Genomic DNA, 20,163 nt, shown 5'->3' on the forward strand with positions numbered 1-20,163 from the left:
TCAACTCAATGAAGTGGTCTGGGTGCCAGGTCCCTCAGGTTTATACCCTTCAGATGTAAACATAGCAGTTTCAGAGAAACTGCTATGTTTACATTGCAGGGTTAATCCAACCTCTAGTGGCTGTCTTCCTGACAGCCGCTAGAGGCGCATCCAGCGTGCAGAACGTCCATAGGAAAGCATTAAGAAATGCTTTCCTATGGACTGTTTGAATGCGAGCGCGGCACTTGTCACGCATGCGCATTCCACTAAACTCGGGAGCCGACGTCGGTAAGGGGAGGAGAGGTCACCAACCCCTGAGGAAGCCCAGCGCAGGACAAAGGTAAGCTGCTGAAGGGGTTTTAACCGTGGACCCCATACCAACCCACAAGCATGTCCAAAGATTAATGATTTATGGATTTCCAATTCTATGCCGAGGAGCATGATGATAAAACCTGAAGTGACATATACATGACAGGCTAGAGTTTCATAAGAGATGAGGAAAAAAAAAAACTGTGATGCATGTTTCATAATCCTATAATATTGTTTAGAATTTTAAAATTTAAGATTGTAAATATCAAAAGGAAAAAACATAGTGCTCACCGTGGAGGACTTTGTGGAACCTCAGGAGTATAACCGTTGCGTTCAAACAATAAGCCATATTTTGTGGGCCAAACATTGGCTACCTATCAAACAAAAAAAAGAATATAACATTTAAAATGTGTGAATGCTAGTTTTCCTTCTTACTGAATTGCAAAGGAGAAAAGGAACTCCTGCAATTCCATTGTATGTGTGCAGTCACATGTACACACATCCTGCAAAACACACAAACTGCATATACTGAACGTGAATTTACCTTATATTTTACCATGCTGTTAACAAGGTAGCAGCGAGTAAAACTAATGTTTTGCTCCTACATGAAAATCGGAATTTTACTAAACCACGTTACTTCTCCTTCCTAGATGGAGAGGTGTTTGGTTATCTGCAAGGTCATTTACTAATGTTTGAATTATAGTGAACTGAAATCCCAATAACAAGTAGCCAGAGTGGCTAAGCTGTGACTATTGTGGAGGTGTTTTGCTTTGTTTTTCCCTCCAAGAATTGCCATTTGAATTTCAGATCACTACAATTCAGACATTAATGAATATACATGCACTATATAGAAAGGACAGATAGCATTGTCTAGTGCAGGGGTGCTCAAAAGGTAGATCTCCAGATGTTGAGGAACTACAACGCCCACAATGCGTTGTTAGTCTTTAGAATCTAAAAACGAACAAAGCTTTATGGGGATTGTAGTTCTTCAACATCTGGGGATCTACCTTTTTGGACACTCCTGGTCTAGTACAAGTCACATTTTAATTAAAACTAAAGAGATGAGTAAAATCTACAAAAAAATTTACACTCACTTTTTCTACTTCTGATTACTGCTAGCATGGAACAAATCAAGAATGCTTGTTCCAAACTTGTCTTTGTCCCTTGTGTGCAACACTTCTGTGAAATAAGTACACATTCATTTCTGCAGATATTTCTAACTAAGGCCTGGAGATATATATATATATATATATATATATATATATATATATATTTAAAACAACATTTATCAGGAATAACATGAATAGATTGTTGACCCAGAGAGAAATCTGATTGCCATTGTGGAGTCAGGAAGAATCCCCCCCCCACTCTTTTTGTGGTATAAAAAGATTTGTTTTAAAGGTTGAAGTCGGTGGACTTGAGTATTTATCATTTATCTAGATTACTATGGAAAAAAGTAAGAGAAAGTTGACTTGATTTATAGAACAACAGCTGTTTTTATGTCACGTTTCTTGTTTGCCTTTTTTTGGGGGGGGGGGGTTTCTTTTTACCTTCCAAGTCCACAAAATTACCACGTGAATTCCATTATTGGGCATAAAACTATGCCATTTTATTACTAAAATAATGTTTAGTGATCTACAGAGATCGGGAGCAATATTGAAGGTTGTACAAAAGTCAGCTATGCAAAATACAGCCCGTGGCTTACCTGAAAAGGCAAAGGCGCGATGTAATCCTTTCCTTCAGTGTTATGGACATTGATACAGGAGCCTTGCAGGATACAGACACATTTTTCCACTTTATCTGGAGCTGGAGGGAAAAAAATTATAAAAAAAATAAATAAAATCACTATAAAACAAATATCCATCTACATATACAAGGATCCATCTTATAACATCACCTCAATCTATTAAATGTATTCATGCATATTTTACAATAAACTACAAAATATATGGATCCACTAAGAGACCTTTATGTGCTTTTCACCTTAAATACCCATATTTAAAGTTCCATATGAGCTTACGTACTCTATTTTCTCCAGTAGTGCTATACACATGCATGCACCATAAGTACAGCAATGAAGGAGCTAACAAATTCATATGTGTTGCCTGGTGATTACTTAAAGAAAAACAAACAACAACCCTGTATAGACAGCCAATACCTTTCTTTTACCTATACGGCTGTGCTAAAATCTCAGAGGTGACAGTACCTCTTTAATACAACCTCTATGTTTTCAATAAGCAAATGTATTTGTCCAACAGGATAGCCATATGGACCTCTGGAACCTTTTTCGAATCATTTACCATGTTTTACTTAATTACTTCCAGAGGCAGGCTACTCCAGGCACATATCACTCTTCCTGTAAACATTTGCTGAGCAATAAGGAAAGAAAATACAAATGAACAAATATTTATTTTACGAACGAATATATTCTGCTAGTTCTACTAATTTTCATTAACCTACCACTGTCATTGTCAGTCCGATCAAGTATGGTAAAATCACACCAGACAGCCTGCAAACAGAAAACGCATCTGTTACATTGGGGTCATAAAAAATACAATATCCCTAAATAAGAACCATTCTGCTTTTCATGTATTGTTTTAGAAATGTTCTGCAAATTCACTGTGATTTAGCGCGCAAACACAGTCCTTTAGTAGTGGAATCAAGTAAAAAAAATATTCCTCCCAGCTTCACATACTATGAAACATAGCCTTTATTTAAGTGTCCATAAAAAATAAAACAAATATCAGCATATCACATACCTTCCTCGAGAGTACAATACAAAAAAAAAAAAAAAACCTCCTTCAAACCAGGAAAAAAACAAAACAGGATTTAAAGTTTCTAAGAAGGTTACGTGCTCTGCTGCTTTTTGACTTTATTTTTCACTTGTTGCATGAAGCGCGTTCAATTGTTTTTCTTACTTGATTCTACTACAGAATGACGGAGTCAGCAGGCTAAATCACATTGTATTTGCGGTTCATTGATATATGTATGGACCTGATCCTGGATTCCTGGCTCCAGTCTGTGACTGGGAAACGTGTTTATTTTCACTACTCTTGAAACGGTTACAACTAATAATCGAGTTCCGAGTGTGCTAATCATGGAAGCGGCCTGATGACGCTCACTGGTTGAGAGTTGTGTTTTGTTTAGGAATGTTCAGCCAGATTCATTTTCTAAATAGAATTTTTTTTATTTAACTTTTTAACAACAAAATGTATATATAATCATAGAAGACAAATGCCAGCACTCTAGGGTTCCATAAAGCTTCTTTACTTAAGGAAATCCGAACAAGTCAATGTTTCAGTTTTATGTTCAGTTAACATTTTCACGATGTATATTTTCTGTTGCTGAGCAGCAGGTATTTTCTCAATCAGTAGATTGAGTGCAGCGCTGCATGAATAATAGATAGAGATAGATAGAGAGAGAGAGAGAGAGAGAGAGAGAGAGAGAGAGAGAGAGAGAGAGAGAGAGAGAGAGAGAGGTTTGTCACTCTTCCTTAAAAAATAAAAATTAGAGATACATAGCCAGGCCTCTGCTATATAAGCAGAATATATGAGCGAATAATGTAGGCGCACTCCTGGATTTAAGTAGTGTTCATTTTTAGATAAACGTTTCGACCTATTCAGGTCTTTGTCAAGATCAGATCTGATCTTGACAAAGACCTGAATAGGTCGAAACGTTGATCTTTTGAATTTATGGACACAGTAAAATGAACACTACTTAAATCCAGGAATGCGCCTACATTATTCGCTCATATATTCTGCTTATATAGCAGAGGCCTGGCTGCATGCAGCCAGTAGAGACCTTAAGGCTTTTGTTTCATATAATAACTACTGATTGTTTTCACCTCCAAGCCCTTCTCTCACCAATGATCACGGTGACAACTCCATAGCTAATTTTCCAGGCCACGGCAGAGTGTTTTCCTGTATGCGATTCATTAAGAGTCACTGCATGCCTGGAATAATCACTAACGGGGCTGATCAGGATTGCTCCAGCATTGACACTCGGTATCAACATTCACCAGGTGACGTGCCGGATGTGAATTTTATTCATCAATGTGCTACAACTGTCACTCATCGTTTAGGTAAAGGTTTTTTATAATAGTTCCTGCAGACCATTTGTTACAAAGAGGTTAAATAAACTGTAATGAGTTTACATACACTTTTTTTTCTCTCAATTTCTAATGTAACTTCTTATACGAGTGAGAGAGTGTGAGAGAGAGTGTGAGAGAGAGTGTGAGAGAGAGTGTGAGAGAGAGTGAGAGTGAGAGTGAGAGTGTGAGAGTGTGAGAGTGTGAGAGAGTGAGAGAGTGAGAGAGTGTGAGAGTGTGAGAGTGTGAGAGTGTGAGAGAGTGAGAGAGTGAGAGAGTGTGAGAGTGTGAGAGTGAGTGAGTGAGAGTGTGAGTGTGAGTGTGAGTGTGAGTGTGAGTGTGTGTGTGTGTGTGTGTGTGTAATAAATCATAATTACCTGAACAACAGGGCTGTCAACAGTAAATGCCTTATATACTGCTGCAGCCTGAGTTCTACTACCCTTGCTCCAAATCACCATGTTTCCAGCCAGATAGATCTCCTCGTCATATTCCACATCGTCGCCAGGATCACCAACACCTTTTCTTAGCTGCCAACTTTCCTGAAGCACATTGAAAGACAGGAATTCGGTGGGTAAGTACATAGAGATCAAATACACATGCCAGTCAAAATAATTCCAAGTACGCGGAGATGTTCTAAAACTAATAGTCCACAGTATGCCTAGATTTCTCAATGTACCAGTGTTTATATTTGAACTTATAGACAGCTATTTCTAAAAGCAGAATATAAACATTTTGTTATGTCCCAGTGGCAGAATTGCTGATTATCTGTCATGAAGCTACTTCCAATTGATTCTGTATACTAGTATTTAAATATAATAAACATGAGACTTGTTTCTACCAAACAAACTTTAAAAGCCATTAGATTACCATGTATATAGTTATTCCTAAGGACAATAGAAACATAGAACTGTAACAGTTATAAAACAAAATTTTAATGGTCTCTAAAAATAAGATGGTCAACTGGTGGATGTGTGTTGTAGAAGTACATCTCACATGATGCTTTGCCAGCCTTAAAATTGCGAATCATCCACTGGCATGTTATATTTAAGCAATACAAAAGAAAATGGTAAACGATGTAGAACTTCAAGTACTACCACATGCCAAGTTTATAGTTAGAGCTTTTGGGCAAATATGTTCCGTCTCTTTGTAACTGCAGTTATTGGATAGAAATAATTTGCAGTAGAAATATCAACATCAAGCATCAACCTGCTCAAATACTACAAAAGAGCATACAGTGCTTCCACCTATCTGTTCAACATTTTATTCCACTCCACACTTTCTCTGATAGTACCCCTCACATGTAATAATAATAAAAATGTAAAAAAAACTTTAGCCATGGTTGACTGAATCTTAATTTATGGAAAAAAATCAAAACACGAAGCTAGTCTATAATCTCATAAAAGTCAAGATGCAACTTTTATCACCTTGTAGAGCTGGTGCTTTTATGCCTATTCATAAATGAAATGGCAGCTGTCTGTTATACTACATATCCCATAAGCAGTACGTTGAATACTCCATACAATGGGAGGGACAGGATTTGCTAAAATGTTTTAACTATACCTACCTATGTTATTCCTAGTCTGCGGAGAGCTAACAGCTGAAGCTGATAATCCAGAATGCTCAAAACAAAAGTAAAAGGAATTGAAAAGTGAGTATGTTTTTTTATATTTTATTTATTTTTGGCATTTTTGTGAATTTTCTAAACAATAAAACTGTGAATCTAAGAAAGACTACAGTGTCACTTCAGTACAAAAGTGTAATTCTTCAATTGAGTAGTTCCTATTGTCAATATTTTAAAAATCACAAGCTATTCACTAAACTTAATGGGTTACTATTGTTATTATTGCCATTTATATAGCGCCAACAGATTCCATAGCGCTTTACAATATTATGAGAGGGGGGATTTAACTATAAAGGACAATTACAAGAAAACTTACAGGAACGATAGGTTGAAGAGGGCCCTGCTCAAACAAGCTTACAGTCTATAGGAGGTGGGGTTTAAAACACAGTAGGACAGGAAATAGCAATCAAATAAGGTGGGAGTGAGGCAGAGCTGGAGGAGAGAGTAAAGTGCTGCCCTTTAGGAGAGAACAAGAGACAGGTATGTGAGGTAGAAGCTACTCTGGGAGGCCATAAGCTTTCCTAAAGAGATGGGTTTTAAGGCACTTAAACAATTGAAGACTAGGGAAGAGTCTAATGGTGGTAGGCAGGCTATTCCATAGGAAGGGAGCCACCCGCGAGAGGTCCTGCAAGCGTGAGTTGGCCATAAGGGTGCGAGCAGCGGACAGGAGAAGGTCAGGGGCAGAGAGGAGAGACCGAGAAGGGGCATACCTATGGATCTGTGAAGAAATATGAGGGGCTAGAAATGTTCAATACTTTATAGGTATGAATTAGTTATTTGAATTGACTCCTATATGATACAGGAAGCCAATATAAGGACTGACAGAGGGGTGAGGTGTGAGAAGACTAACTAGAGAGGAAAATTAGTCAGGCGGCAGCATTCATTACAGACTGTAGGGGGGCATTACGGCTTTTGGGAAGACCAATTTGGAGAGGGTTACAATAATCCATGCAGGAAATTACTAGAGCATGGACAAGCTCCTTGGTAGCATCTTGTGTAAGAAAGGGGCGGATGGAATCTACCAGATTTGGCAACATACTGGATGTGAGGCTCAAAGGTGAGGCCAGATTCAAGTATGACGCCAAGACAGCGCGCTTGCAAGGATGGACTTAGGCATAGACGTCGTGAGGCGGGGCAAGGGGAAGATGCGAGGTGGGCGCACTGAGATGGCCGCGGTAATACTCTGATACTGTGAGTCAGGAAAATGGAACAACGCCGTATGGGAACTACCTACACGAAGAGTTCTGGAAGTATCAACTTAAGTATGCAGTTGGAACAGCAGTGGAGTCCATGAAGCAAAGTCGTGTGCACAAAGAAGAAGCAGAGAAAAAGCTGAGTACTGCTGGAAGTGTAAATAGTTTAAATAAAGGAGGAAATATCTGACGATAGGAGGAAGTAGCTGAAATGCTGGCATGTGGGCGTAATTGCCAAACACTGTATTTTTCGTGTTAGGCTGCTTGCTATAACGGATTCATTAACCGTATCAAAGTGGCATAATATATTACAAGGGGGTACAATAACCACTGTAGAGACTGTGGTTTCTGAAAAATTCAAGAGAATAGACCTGGGTCAACATAGTAAGGTCTAAAAGATAATAATCCAAAATTAAAGGGAAAGAGATAAACAAACACACAGTATACCTAAAAATAAAGAAAAGTTCTCCAATCCTGCATGCTCGCTTGGAGGAGAGTACAGAAATAATGGCCTCAAAGAAAGCTACTGAAGAAAGGAAAAAGGAGGAAGGAAAAGATCTAAATACAGAGAAAAGATTATCTGGCTTCTTCTCCCCTTCCCAAAATAAGTATCAATCGCTACAGTAGAGAATGGATGAATCTCCTAAGAGCAGTGTGTCAAAGGAAAGTTTAACACAATTCCAAGCAAGTGTAACAGAAGAAAGCTGTCTAATTACTTGGACAAATTCGCAGGCAAAATCAGAGAAGACATTGCAGCCAGTATGATAGAAATAAAACAAGAATCAAAAAACATACATGAAAAATTATCCGCTATAGAAGTTAATTTTGCTAAGATGGAGACGCAATATACTCACCTGCAGAAAATGAACACAATGATGGAAAAGAAAATCTCTCTTGAAACCAAAAAAACATAAATTTTACTTACCGAAAATTTCTTTTTCCTGAAGATTAGAGGCAGTGCTTACACCATAGGGATATCCAATCTGGAGGGAAAAACAGGCAGGCAAATCTCCAAACATTTTAACCCCTCCCCTAATTACCTCCTTTCCAATAAGTAGCAGCTCCTCCTGATCCTCCCCAGACAATACATAAGCCAAATAGCTGCAAAATTACTTAGTTTATTAGAAAAAGGGGCGGGAATTGTAGCACTGCCTCTAATCTTCAGGAAAAAGAAATTTTCGGTAAGTAAAATTTATGTTTTTCCTTTCAGATTAGAGGCAGTGCTTACACCATAGGGATATAATAAAGCAGATCCTGAGGGCGGGTTTCAGTTCACTACTGCTTGAAGCACCCTGCGCCCAAAAGCTGCATACTCCGAGGCCAGTCTGTCCCACTTGTAGTGTCCTGAGAACGTATGGAGAGAGGACCGATTAGCAGCTGAACAAATTCGAGACGGAGAAGTAGCTGCACGCAGAGCCCCTGACGGCGAAACAGCTCTAGTAGAATGTTCCTTTATAGGGCCTGCAAATTCCGAGCCACTCTTAGAATAAGATAACAGAATACAATCCTTCAGTCATCTAGCCAGAGAACTCTGCGAAACCAACATACCTTACTGTGTGCCTATGAACAAGACAAACATACCGATATCCTAACGGAAGGATTCCGTAGCTTTAGATATTGCCAAAGACCTATCGTTACGTCTAAGCAGAGAAAATTACTTACCAAGGCATTAGACGGATTCCGACACAAGGTCGGCAAAACCACTTCTCGGTTGACATTGGCAACAGAAAAAACTTTAGTGATACCTGAAGGATCGAGCTTCAGAACCTCCTTGTCCTGATGAAAACCAAAAAGGGAAAATACTCCCGAAGCGCTCGGAGCTCACATACTCTTTTAGCTGACGAATAGCCATCAAAGGAAAATGGTATCCAAAGAAAACATCTTCAGGGAACTTCTTCCAATGGTTCAACAGGCGGTACTCAAAGCGCGGAAAGGACCAAATTCAGATCCCAGGGAGGACAGGTTTCCCTAACAAAGGGCACCAAACGTGTCAGAGCTCTGAAGAACCTTGAAATCAGAAAATTCGAGGTGAAACATCTGAGGGAGAAGAAACCGATAGCAGAAACATGTAAACTAAATGAAGCAGGTTTAAGACCTTGCCAATCTCATCTGAAGGAAGCATAGAATATTCTGGATGGACGTGGAAACAGGTTTGACTTCAAACCTACAACATCGCTGAAACTTCCAAATCCTAACGTAGAACCTTGAAGTAGATGCCAACAAAAATTTTTTATAACTTCAGGATTCAGACCTTTACACTCTAAATCTGGAGTCCAGAAACCAGGCCGTCAATCGGAATCTCCGAAGGGCCGGAAGAGGCACCATGGCGTCCTCTAGAATTACTCCTGAAAAGAGGAAGCTTCCAAAAGGTGGCCCCCGGAAAGTTCAGGAGAACCGAGAACCAACTACTTCTTGGCCACCCTGGACGGATTAGGATAATACTTACATTTCCCAGCCTTACTTTTTTGAAGTTTTCTGGGAATAATCACTACTGGCGGGAAGATATATGCCAGGTTGAACTTCCATGGTAATGACAGGGCATCTATGAAATCCGGCCTGTCTGCTGGAGTTAGGGATGCAAAACGTCTTGTCTTCCTGTTCACTCTGGGTGCCATCAGGTCTATCTCCGGAACACCGAAGCGGACTGTGCTGAACTAGACAGTTCTGCATGACAGGGACCAAACTGCTTGTTTCAAATGATGCCTGCTCAGGGCATCTGCCACCACATTGAACTTTCCTAAAATGTGAACTGCAGAGATTGACATCAGGTGCACTTCTGCCCACAGCATGATTATCGAACAAAGGCTTTCTAATCTTGTTGATCTCGTACCTCCCTGTATGTTCAAATATGCCACTGTCGTTCGATTGTCTGAACGAATTCGAATATGTTGAACTTTGATGAGAAACTGAAACGCCAAGAGTGCCATCCATACGGCCTTTAATTCCCTGAAGTTCGAGGAACTTCTCATATCCTTCTCTTGCCAGGACCCCTGCTTCTATATGTCTACCAGATGGGCCCCCCAGCCCAGCGCAGAGGCGTCTGTTGATATGATAGTAAAGGACTTCATCCGGAAAGACAGACCCTCGTGGAGGAATCGAGAAAATGTCCACCACTGCAGACTTTTCAAAATTAGATCGTTAAACCTCATCAGCCTATCTAGGCCGAGTTCCTGTCGATACCAGACCTGCAGAATGTAACTTTGTAGAGGTCTCATTCTGGCTATTGCCCAAGCGACTGCCGGGATTGAGGCTGTAAACAGACCCAGCAAGCACCTGGCATCTCTGATTGAAAACATACTTTTTTCTCAGAGATTCCGGATTAACCGCTTGATCTTTAGTATCTTCCCCTCTGGCAGGAATAACTTCATCGCGATAGAATCCAAAATTAGACCCAAGAACTGGATCCTTTGAACTGGCACTAGTTCCGATATGTTGAAATCTATTAGCCAGCCATGCTTTTCCAGCGATTTGATGGCTGTCCCCAGGTCTAACTGTAGTTGAACTTGGGACTCTGCAAACAACAGCCAGTCGTCCAAATATGGAATGACAGCGATGCCCATATTTCTTAGAAAGCTTGAACTACTACTCGAAGCTATGTGAATACTCTGGGCGCTGATGCCAGGCCGAAAAGTAGTGCTCTGAATTGGTAATGTATGGTTACCAATTGGCAGCACACCGCATCCGTAGAAAACTTTTGCTGGATTCTGCTATGGGTACATGACGATAGGCATCTTTCAAATCCAGGGAAGCAAACCAATTTTATGGGTGCATAAGCAGAGCAGCCGACTTTACTGTTTCCATGAGGAATTTCTTTATGATAATCCGCTTGTTTACGGCCTTTAGGTCTAGGATAGTTCCGAACGAACCATCTGGTTTTGGCACCAAGAAAAGTCTTGAATAGGTGCCTTGATGTCTTCCTTTAGAGGAACTTCTTCCACCACTCTTTTAGTAACAGAGTCGATACTTCTTCCTAAAATCAAATGCTCTTTCTGTTGACCCTTGAAATAGTTTCTAAGAGAGGAACTTCTAAATGAGGGAAGTGTCTCTGCGTAACGGCTTCTAACTGCTTCCCATACGATACTGGTAAAGCATTCCTTCCTTCCTTCACCTGTGTCAACAACTCATCCAGCTTTGAACCGAAAAGTCTCCCAGGTTCAAAAGATAGTTCACACAGTGAATTATCAGGTGTCGCATCTGCTGACCAATTTCTAAGCCCAAGTGCTCTTCTGGCGACTGTTGAAATACCTATATTCTTGGCCGATAATTTCAGGCTTTCTGCAGAGGCATCCACTAAAAATCAGATGCCATACTGATATTTTATAATAGCTTTAACGGGTCTTCCTTTTCAAGTTCTTCCAACCAAAGAAATATGGGCCTTGGCAACGGATGACCCCGTAATCAAAGCTTTAGCTTGAGCTGCCGAAGAGATGAACAACATCTTTAAGGAGGAGCCCATGCGTTCAACCATGACCTCCTTGAGGCCGCTTGAAACTCTAATTGGTAATGTAGTTTTCTTACCTATTTGAGCAATAGGAACGCCCACTACAGGGACAGTATCCAGCATACAGTCTTGTACCGCTTCTATGGAAAGAGAGAAATAAAAACTGTCTAGCCAATAAACAGCATGTGACCTGGGAATTTTCCATTCTTTTAAATCAATACCCCAAATGGATTCTACTGGGAATGCAGATTCCTCATTTGATGAGGCACTGCTGAATTATCGCCATACTCAGAACCACTAGTTCCAAACTAGAATCGGAACTTCCCAAGATCTTAGGCATTTTGTTAGCATGTATTACAAGCTGAGAATCCTGGGCTTGTCTGTAATGCTGCTGACCACATATCCACAACTGTTCGCTGCATACTTTGTTGCAACCAGCTGATAAAGTGGACATTACTGTTCTTTGTGCTTCCTCTGAAGCTTCTTTGAACACACAGAGCAAAGTTTCTTTTTACAACCATCTGGCATAAGATACTCACCCGAACATCAAGGAAGCAGAGCCTCCCGAGCCTCAGCCCTTCTCACCTGCTTCCTGGAGAACCTTCCTGCATAACCTCCCCTGCCGAAGGCAGGCAAAGAACTGGGGAGGATCAGGAGGAGCTGCTACTTATTGGAAAGGAGGTAATTAGGGGAGGGGTTAAAATGTTTGGAGATTTGCCTGCCTGTTTTTCCCTCCAGATTGGATATCCCTATGGTGTAAGCACTGCCTCTAATCTGAAAGGAAAAAATATTTTGGAAGATCACTCTAAAAGGGCCAACATTAGAATCCGCAATATTACAGAATGCATTTCAAAGGAAAATTTACAGATATATCTGCAAGAATTTTTTTAAAACATCACCCCTTATGGAGATACACATGACTATCTAATCGACCGATTTCATCGTTTACCAAGACCCCGCAACATTCCAGAGTCTGTGCCACGGGACGTAATAGTAAAACTACACTGAATTCATACTAAAATCTAAATTCTGTCGTCCATGAGGAAAAATACTATTTTAGACAATACATTTTAAAATATTCTGATATTTCAAGACCATTCCTGTATAACCAGGATTTGTCAAATAGGATTCATCTCCATACTAGCCATATTGAGACAAAAAAGAAAATACATTATCTACAGATGAGGATATCCCAAACTGCTGAATGTCATATGGAATGACAGGACGGAAATTTTTGATACCCCAGAAAAACTCTCAAATTGGGCAAAAAATCTTAATATTACATGATCGTCAGAATGAAGAGGAGAGAGTGAAGGAGACAAGGAGGAGTAGGAGCCCCCTAATGTTTTATTTTTTTTATTATTTTTTTTAACGCTATATTTTAGAGAATTATTGTGACTAGGGTGAATGAAAGAATGACTATAATTCATTACTGTGTTCACTAATTCACTCTAATAAGATATTGAATTCTGGGTGGGGTATATGGATGTAATGGGTTAAGGTATAAATAGTACATAACCGCTCAGGAGTACAGTCAACTCATTCAATTTGACGTGGTTTTTTTGTTTTGTTTTTTTGACAATAGATAGGAAGATAGTGAGCAATACACTTTTAAGCGCACAAAACTATGAGAGTGTTATTACAGGTGAGACAATGGAGGTCATAGATCTAAGTCCAATATTAATATCTCACAGATTGTTAAAATGAATTGAGTGCACCACACAACTCTTGAATTATTTTTTGTTTTTATTATATATATTTTTTTTCCATTCTTTATTTTTGTGGTGCGAGTAGAGTCAGGTTATTACAACGACACGTTATAGACATCTCATCAAAACATTTCGAGTGAAAAATCCGTTAACATGTTATAAAAGGCTGCACCGTTTTTTTTTTTCTTAAAGCAAATGAAAAGGAAATGTATGCTGACATTACAATTATAACATTTGAGGTTTATTATATTTTTTATATCACAGTCTTGATAAAATATAGTAGACCTACTAAAGTAAGGTTAGGCAGTATAGAAGGGGTAAAGGTGAATAGTAAAGTTTTTTTTTCATAGGTAGTATTAAATAAATAAGTAATAGATGACACTCAGTGTATAAAATCACAGTGAGAAAGTAAACACAAATTCATAGGAGTTATCTATAACAGTGGAATGTAGAGAGGTTTTAGGTATAGGGTGTAAATTATACAAACAGTACTGATCATTATGGTAATTCTATGAGAAAACGGTTGTAATACACATCGATATGGATAAAGTTTATCTGACGTTTGTTTTAAATCGTTTTTATTGTCAACACTTTATATTTGTGAGATTCAAACATGGCATTGCAAAAGCATATGATCGCCTACGCAGAGGCGGTAACATTGAAACAGGTATATTGAACATGTGTATTCAGTTTAGTTAAGCAGGTGCGTGCTCCAAGATACATTGACTAGGTGTGTATAACCTGGTGTAATATGAGTCTGTGTGGATGTCCAGTTTTAATTGGTCTGCGTAGTTGTTTTGTGTCAGTCGGTTTGCGTTGTTGCCTTGTGTTAACTGGTTTGCGTGTATATATATATATATTATATATATATATATATATATATATATATATATATACTTGGTTTTTTTTGTTTTTGTTTTTTGTGTGTGTGTTATCTGGTTTGTAGAGTCGCCTCACGTTAGCTGGATTGGGTAGGTGCTTTGTGGTAACTAGCTTGCGGAGTAGCTTTGTGCTAGGTGGTATTCGTAGTAGTCTCGTGTTGGCTAGTTTGTTGTGATTATGTTTTCTTTTCACCTATGTGGTCACAGCATATATATCACTTTTAAATATTTTGGTGCCCACCAGAGGCATCGCATATTGTATATCTGGCTTGAAATTGTACCCGGCTAAACAACGGGTGCGGCCATTGTATTAGCATATTGTTTTCTTGTGTCTAGGTGGTCAGCGCTGTTTATCTGACGTTTGTATCAAACTCAGTAGATATGGAAAAATTAGAGAAGCTGGCATTATTTTTATTTTTTCATATTTTAGAGAATTATTGTGTCTAAGGTGAATGGAAGAATGAGTAGAATTCAGTAATGTGTTCAATAATCCACTCCAACAAGATACTGAATTAATGGTGTTGGATATGGATTTATATTGGTCAAAGCAAACCAATATATAATTATATAGGTGTACAGTTAACTCATTACATTTTTCATGTTTTGCTTAGACAAGAGAAAGGAAAGGTGTGCAACAGGTCCTTACAAGCATAAAACTATGGTAGTAGTATTACAGATGAGAAAATGCAAACAATGGATCTATGTATTAAAGTAAATAACTCACAGACCGTGAGTATGAAAGGAGCACACTGAATAGTTTTGGATGTATTTTTCTTTAATTTTACTTTTCACATCACAGTTTGGACAGTTATAATTGACTTACGAATATAAGCTATAAGAGCCTGTAAGAGTTACATTTAAATGTGGACTACAGCAGGTGGAGATGCAGTTAATAGCAGAGCGTTATCAGGTATATGATGGAAATTTTATAAACAGCCTGATTGGCAGGAAAATTATCTGAGAATAAGGTGGCAATAGACACGAAGGAGAACTAAGAATAGCTGGTGTATATAATGAAAACCTTTAGAAGTTGATACTGCCTATTTCTTAGAGGGTGTTTGTTTGTTTTTCCTCTTCTTCACATGTATATTATGAAAAGAAAAAGAAATTGGGTGTGGTAGGTGAGGAATTCCTCTTGATGTAATGTACAAATAATAATTCCCATAAAATGAATTACTCAGTGGCCCTGCCAGGCAGGACCCCTTCTTTCCCCCACCTAGTGTCCAGTAGTGAGACACAAAAACCGAAGGTATTGAGTTATACAGCCAATTTTCGTAAAATGACTCCAACCAACCAGAAAGTAGGAAAGAGGTCATCTCAGGCCAATTTGATAGAGTTGATCAATTGGCTGCGTTTTGTGGTAAATGTATTTGTCGGTGTTAAATTTTATGTAAACACATAGCTTTGGTTCTTGGGGGCTGTTCGCATGGAAGTAAAATGATTAGAATGAGAACAGTGAACACTCAGGGCCTTAACGCGACAGCAAAAAGATTAGTCTATAATTTCTTAAATAGGGAAAAAAGAAAAGACGTAGACCTCATGAATTATTGATATTCCTTTAAATAAGTGGATGCAAAATAGGATAGTGAGAGTGGAACAACTTTATATGAGAAAAACTATAGCCTTTTCTACAAATTCAGCAAGAGTTTAATCCGACTAATATTGAATACTTTACCTATATTAGACTTAAATATTTCTTAGTACGTAATATTGAGCTCACAGGAAGTTGAGATTATTTGTGCACTATTTAATAACGATAAAGTAAAGAAAATTGCTTCCAAAATTTAGGAGTGACTTACTCAAAATAGAGGTTAAAGAGAATAAGCCAGCATTGGAGAAATGGAAAAAAAGACCTTAAGGTAGCTCCATCAAGAGGTGAATGGAGCTAAGTTTTATCTAAAGGATGTAAATATATTCACTGCTTAAATCTGGTTGAGGTATTATTTAAGGTAATGTAAATATGGTATTTAGTGCCTAATAGGATGGCCAAGATGTATAATTATTGCTCTCCGATGTGTTGGAGATGTAATAAGTTCCCTGGTTCTTTTCTCCATATTTGGTGGGATTGTGAAGTTGTAAAAGCTTTATGGTCTGGGGCCTTCTATAGATTAAGAACCCTGCTTAATAAGATGATACCAAAAGATCCAGAGAATGCCATACTCCATATGAATATATGAAGTTTAAACGCTAACGAGTTATTGAGATATATATATATATATACACACATACACACACACACACACACTATATGACCGCAGTCAAAATAATTATAGCAAGAAACTGGAAGTCCTTCATCCCCTTTTATATTGGAATCATTGAACACCCAAGTGTTCCAATTAAAAATTGAAGCTTCACTTTATAGAGCACAAGGATTGGATCCACGTAACCAATGTAATTGTGAACTATGGAATAAAAGAAATATGCAATTTAAGTAACTTAACATTCTCTTTGAATTCTCACTTTAGTGAAGAACCCTGTATATCTGACAATCCTTTGTCAATTTTCACCAAATCCTGTTAAACTGAATAGCCCAAAAGTCTTTCAAATACCCTCAACTGTGTTTGTTAATAGAAAATGTAGAAATACTGGGAGAAAAAAACATTTCTCACAGCATATTTAAAAACAAATACTCTAAAACTCAACTGGATTTTTGAAGCTGAAATGACCAGCATTAAAGAGTGTTTACAAATTAATAAAGAAAAAGTAGTTCTACATATATACTCATCTATCTTATAAAGCTAATCTCAGAAATGCTATATTTACCTTTTGTTTCTCGTGAATTGTTACCTCCTGCAGTGATCCAACCAAGCCTGCTGCCCCATCAGATGACCACAACTCAGAGGCTGGCTGTAGCTGGCGAAGCTGGAGATTCAGAGCATTGGGGTGGTGCTTACTGTGATCACGGCCAAAAGGAACAAACTCCTGCAAATCCCCTGCTGCAATCATTGCTTGCCTCTCTTCATAGATGTTCGACATGGGTTCCAAATATCCACATTATTTCTGGAAAATATTACATACCACAAGATAAACCAAGTGATATCTATAAATCGTTTTACATGAAGCATTGGACGAACTGTTGCCATAAGGAAAAGTGCAGAACCTGTGTTTAATGTAAAATTTTATTCTCGATAACTGTGTACATTGTTACAGATTCATTGTTAACAGTAAACAAGTTAATCCGCTGTCATTCAGCTTACCACGGTCTATCTTTATAACGCATAATTCACCTTTTCACGTCCTGTTTGGTGTTATGCTCATCACATGGCAATTTGACAAATGTATTGATTTTCCTTTTCTAATAAGCAAATTTATTAGGGTAGAATTTAAAGCTATGGAGTATAGAACTCTATATGAAAATGAAAAACACTAAGAATATGATCAACGCATTTGAAGAAAACATCCCAAAGCATTGTGGAATGCGTTGGTGCTACATACTTATTCATTTATTACTGGCATTTATAAAGTGCCAGCATATTCCACAGCGCTGTACAATCATGGGAGAACGTACAATATACGCAAACAAATACAAAAGGTAGAGAGGGCCCTGCCTGTAAACTTTGTATACAAAGTACTTAGCTAGCTAGCTAGCCCGTGAGCTTACAATCTAAAGGATGGAATGGGGATTTGAGATAGCCGCTATTGGTAAAATAAAGTAGATACACTATAACATATATTCTCACAAACACCCACTGTGTACTTTTGTAATATAATGGAAAGTATGGATAAACTAAGGAAACTCAGGAGGAGTGAGAATCATTTTTTTCGTTATAAACATCAATGTCCAAAGGCTAAAGTGTCCCATATCCTGATATCCTGGAGGGGGGGCTGTTACAGGTCAAGGTGACTGATTTTACAAGGTTTACTTTTTTATTTATTTTTTCCATAATAACAGTAGTACAGATATGTGAGCATGCATACCCACTGGCCATTTATAGATACATAGTGACTAATAATAAAACACATCTCCCACACCTGGTTGTAAAGTAATCGTCCGTCCGTGCTCTCGGCGCTAGACAGAGGCCTGGGGGTGATGCCTAGTACCTACTGGTCGAAATAAGGAAAGATAAGAACAGCCAGAGAGCCGCATACACAAGGATAGGGAGGATGGTTCAAATGAGCGCGGCCATCTTGGAATCTCCCGTCAGTCTCAGCCCGCTGACACGCACAGGGCTGGATGGAAGCCTGCGACGTCATTGTGACTGTACTGGAAGTCAGTAGCCGCCATTTTGGTGAAGGGCAGAAGAAAGGGCAGATGTTGATAAAAAAAAAAAACATTCTTTTAGCAATTTGTTTCCCATGAGTGATATTTTCACGGCATAGTTTTGTTTTTTTAATCACAATTATCAATAGTGCAACTTTATTCATTGTATTGATTTTACTGTGTTTACGTTTGCATGTGTGTGTTGGAAACATTTAGAAGGTATGATCATTAGTGATGCTGCTTTTTTTTTTTCCAAATACCTTTTTTTCTATCAGTCATGACTGGTTAGTGCATGTCTCCCAAATACTCTAAAATAATAAGAAAATCCTCAGCAGTTCTATCAATAAAATGCAAATATTTAATGTGGAAAAAAAACATTATTTGAACTCATATTTGATTTACATGAAGTGTCAAATATTACACTGGAGTTTATTCACTAAACACAGAAATGTAGTGAATTGAATGCCAAACAGCATAGTTTAGTGGTTTAGGCAGCAATGTTTTTGGAGTAGAGGAATGGAAAGAGCAAGTGACATAAAGAGGGATGATGTGTGATCCATCCTTGTAAAATATTTTATAAATAAATAAATGTGTTCTAAAGTGATCAAAAGTGAGGTAAATAGGGTGTAAATATGGAAATGTTATACATGAGGAATGGAGGTCACCCCCTGCCTTTCTAAGATTTGGTTGTTCTGTCCTGATTTCAGGATCCAGTCCCACCGTCCCATGTTGCTTCCCTGGTGTGCTGTGTCCAGGGACTCCAATGAACTGTCCCCTCCCCAGCAATCACAGCGTGACCGTATCTCTTCCAACGTCAGATAGGTTTTGCACATGGCATCTTTGGCAAGTGGCATCAATGTCCCGTGTTCATATCTCCCAATGTCATGAGGTACGGGAGTGAGTGGCATGGTGAGGGAGGGAGAAGGAAAGTGACGTAGAAAGTTAGGAGTTAAGTGGCTTTGAGTAAAATGACTTGAAAAAGGAAAACAACAAAGACGTCATATAAATCTTGAGGCTGTTGGAGCTAACCCTCTCTAGACCCATGCATCGCAGTCGCCAAGATGTTGATTTGTCATTTGGGTGAAGTCTGCAGCTGCGACTTGAAATGCGGGGTGTTGTACCGATAGTGTGTGGCCAGGGAAGCACAGATATCTTTCTTGGCCTGGTTTAGCATCATGGAAAACACTGTTCTTAAAATATAAGGTATCAAAGGTAGCTTTGGCATTGTATGTACTAGTCTGATCTGTTCCCTGATTAACAACAGAAGGGGACCAAATGCACTATAGGTACATTGCACATATTAAAGGGCGTTCTCTTCTCCAAGATCATTGCACATAGACGTTCTGTGCCCCGTTGCCAATAGGAAGGGTTCCATGTACCCGATGATGCATACATACATACCTCCCAGAATTTCACTGGGGCGAATTGTAGCAGGTGGACAGGGCCACAATGGGGCATCGCTAGTGAGATGACAACCATCACTAGTGTTGCACAGTCCCCAGTTACCATGACTGCTGACCCATGTAACCTCCCATTGCCCAATAAATACACAACACCTGTATAGTGGATAAGGGTAACGGCCACAGCTTTATTTAACATTTTAACCAGCATTAACTTCCAACTGTCAGATGATAGGGGTGATTCTTCCACCAGACAGATATCACTTTCTGTTCCCAGAGTCCAAAGCAGCCTGCCTTCAGCCATCAGCCCAATCCGAATTGGCACTTACATAGTTACATAGT

General features: G+C 38.9%; 1 protein-coding gene across 2 annotated transcripts in view; it reads right to left on the minus strand.

The window, feature by feature from the left end:
* The window catches only part of ANAPC1 (anaphase promoting complex subunit 1), a 97,357-nt gene extending 78,963 nt beyond the window's left edge, over positions 1 to 18,394 (minus strand). Inside the window, exons 1-6 of one of the 2 annotated variants that reach the window (XM_063443671.1) lie at positions 18,193 to 18,394; positions 16,984 to 17,220; positions 4,753 to 4,914; positions 2,749 to 2,797; positions 1,994 to 2,088; positions 580 to 662 (exon numbers count right to left, since the gene is read on the minus strand). In XM_063443671.1, the coding sequence (XP_063299741.1) occupies positions 580 to 662; positions 1,994 to 2,088; positions 2,749 to 2,797; positions 4,753 to 4,914; positions 16,984 to 17,196 (602 nt within the window). In that variant the 5' untranslated portion in view covers positions 17,197 to 17,220; positions 18,193 to 18,394. Of the gene's footprint in view, positions 1 to 579; positions 663 to 1,993; positions 2,095 to 2,748; positions 2,798 to 4,752; positions 4,915 to 16,983; positions 17,221 to 18,192 lie in introns of both variants that reach the window. The other variant, XM_063443670.1, reaches the window with a different exon arrangement.
* Between the last annotated feature and the right edge of the window lie 1,769 nt (positions 18,395 to 20,163).

This window comes from Pelobates fuscus, chromosome 2 (genome assembly GCF_036172605.1).
Source record: "Pelobates fuscus isolate aPelFus1 chromosome 2, aPelFus1.pri, whole genome shotgun sequence".
Classification (NCBI taxonomy): Eukaryota; Metazoa; Chordata; class Amphibia; order Anura; family Pelobatidae; genus Pelobates; species Pelobates fuscus.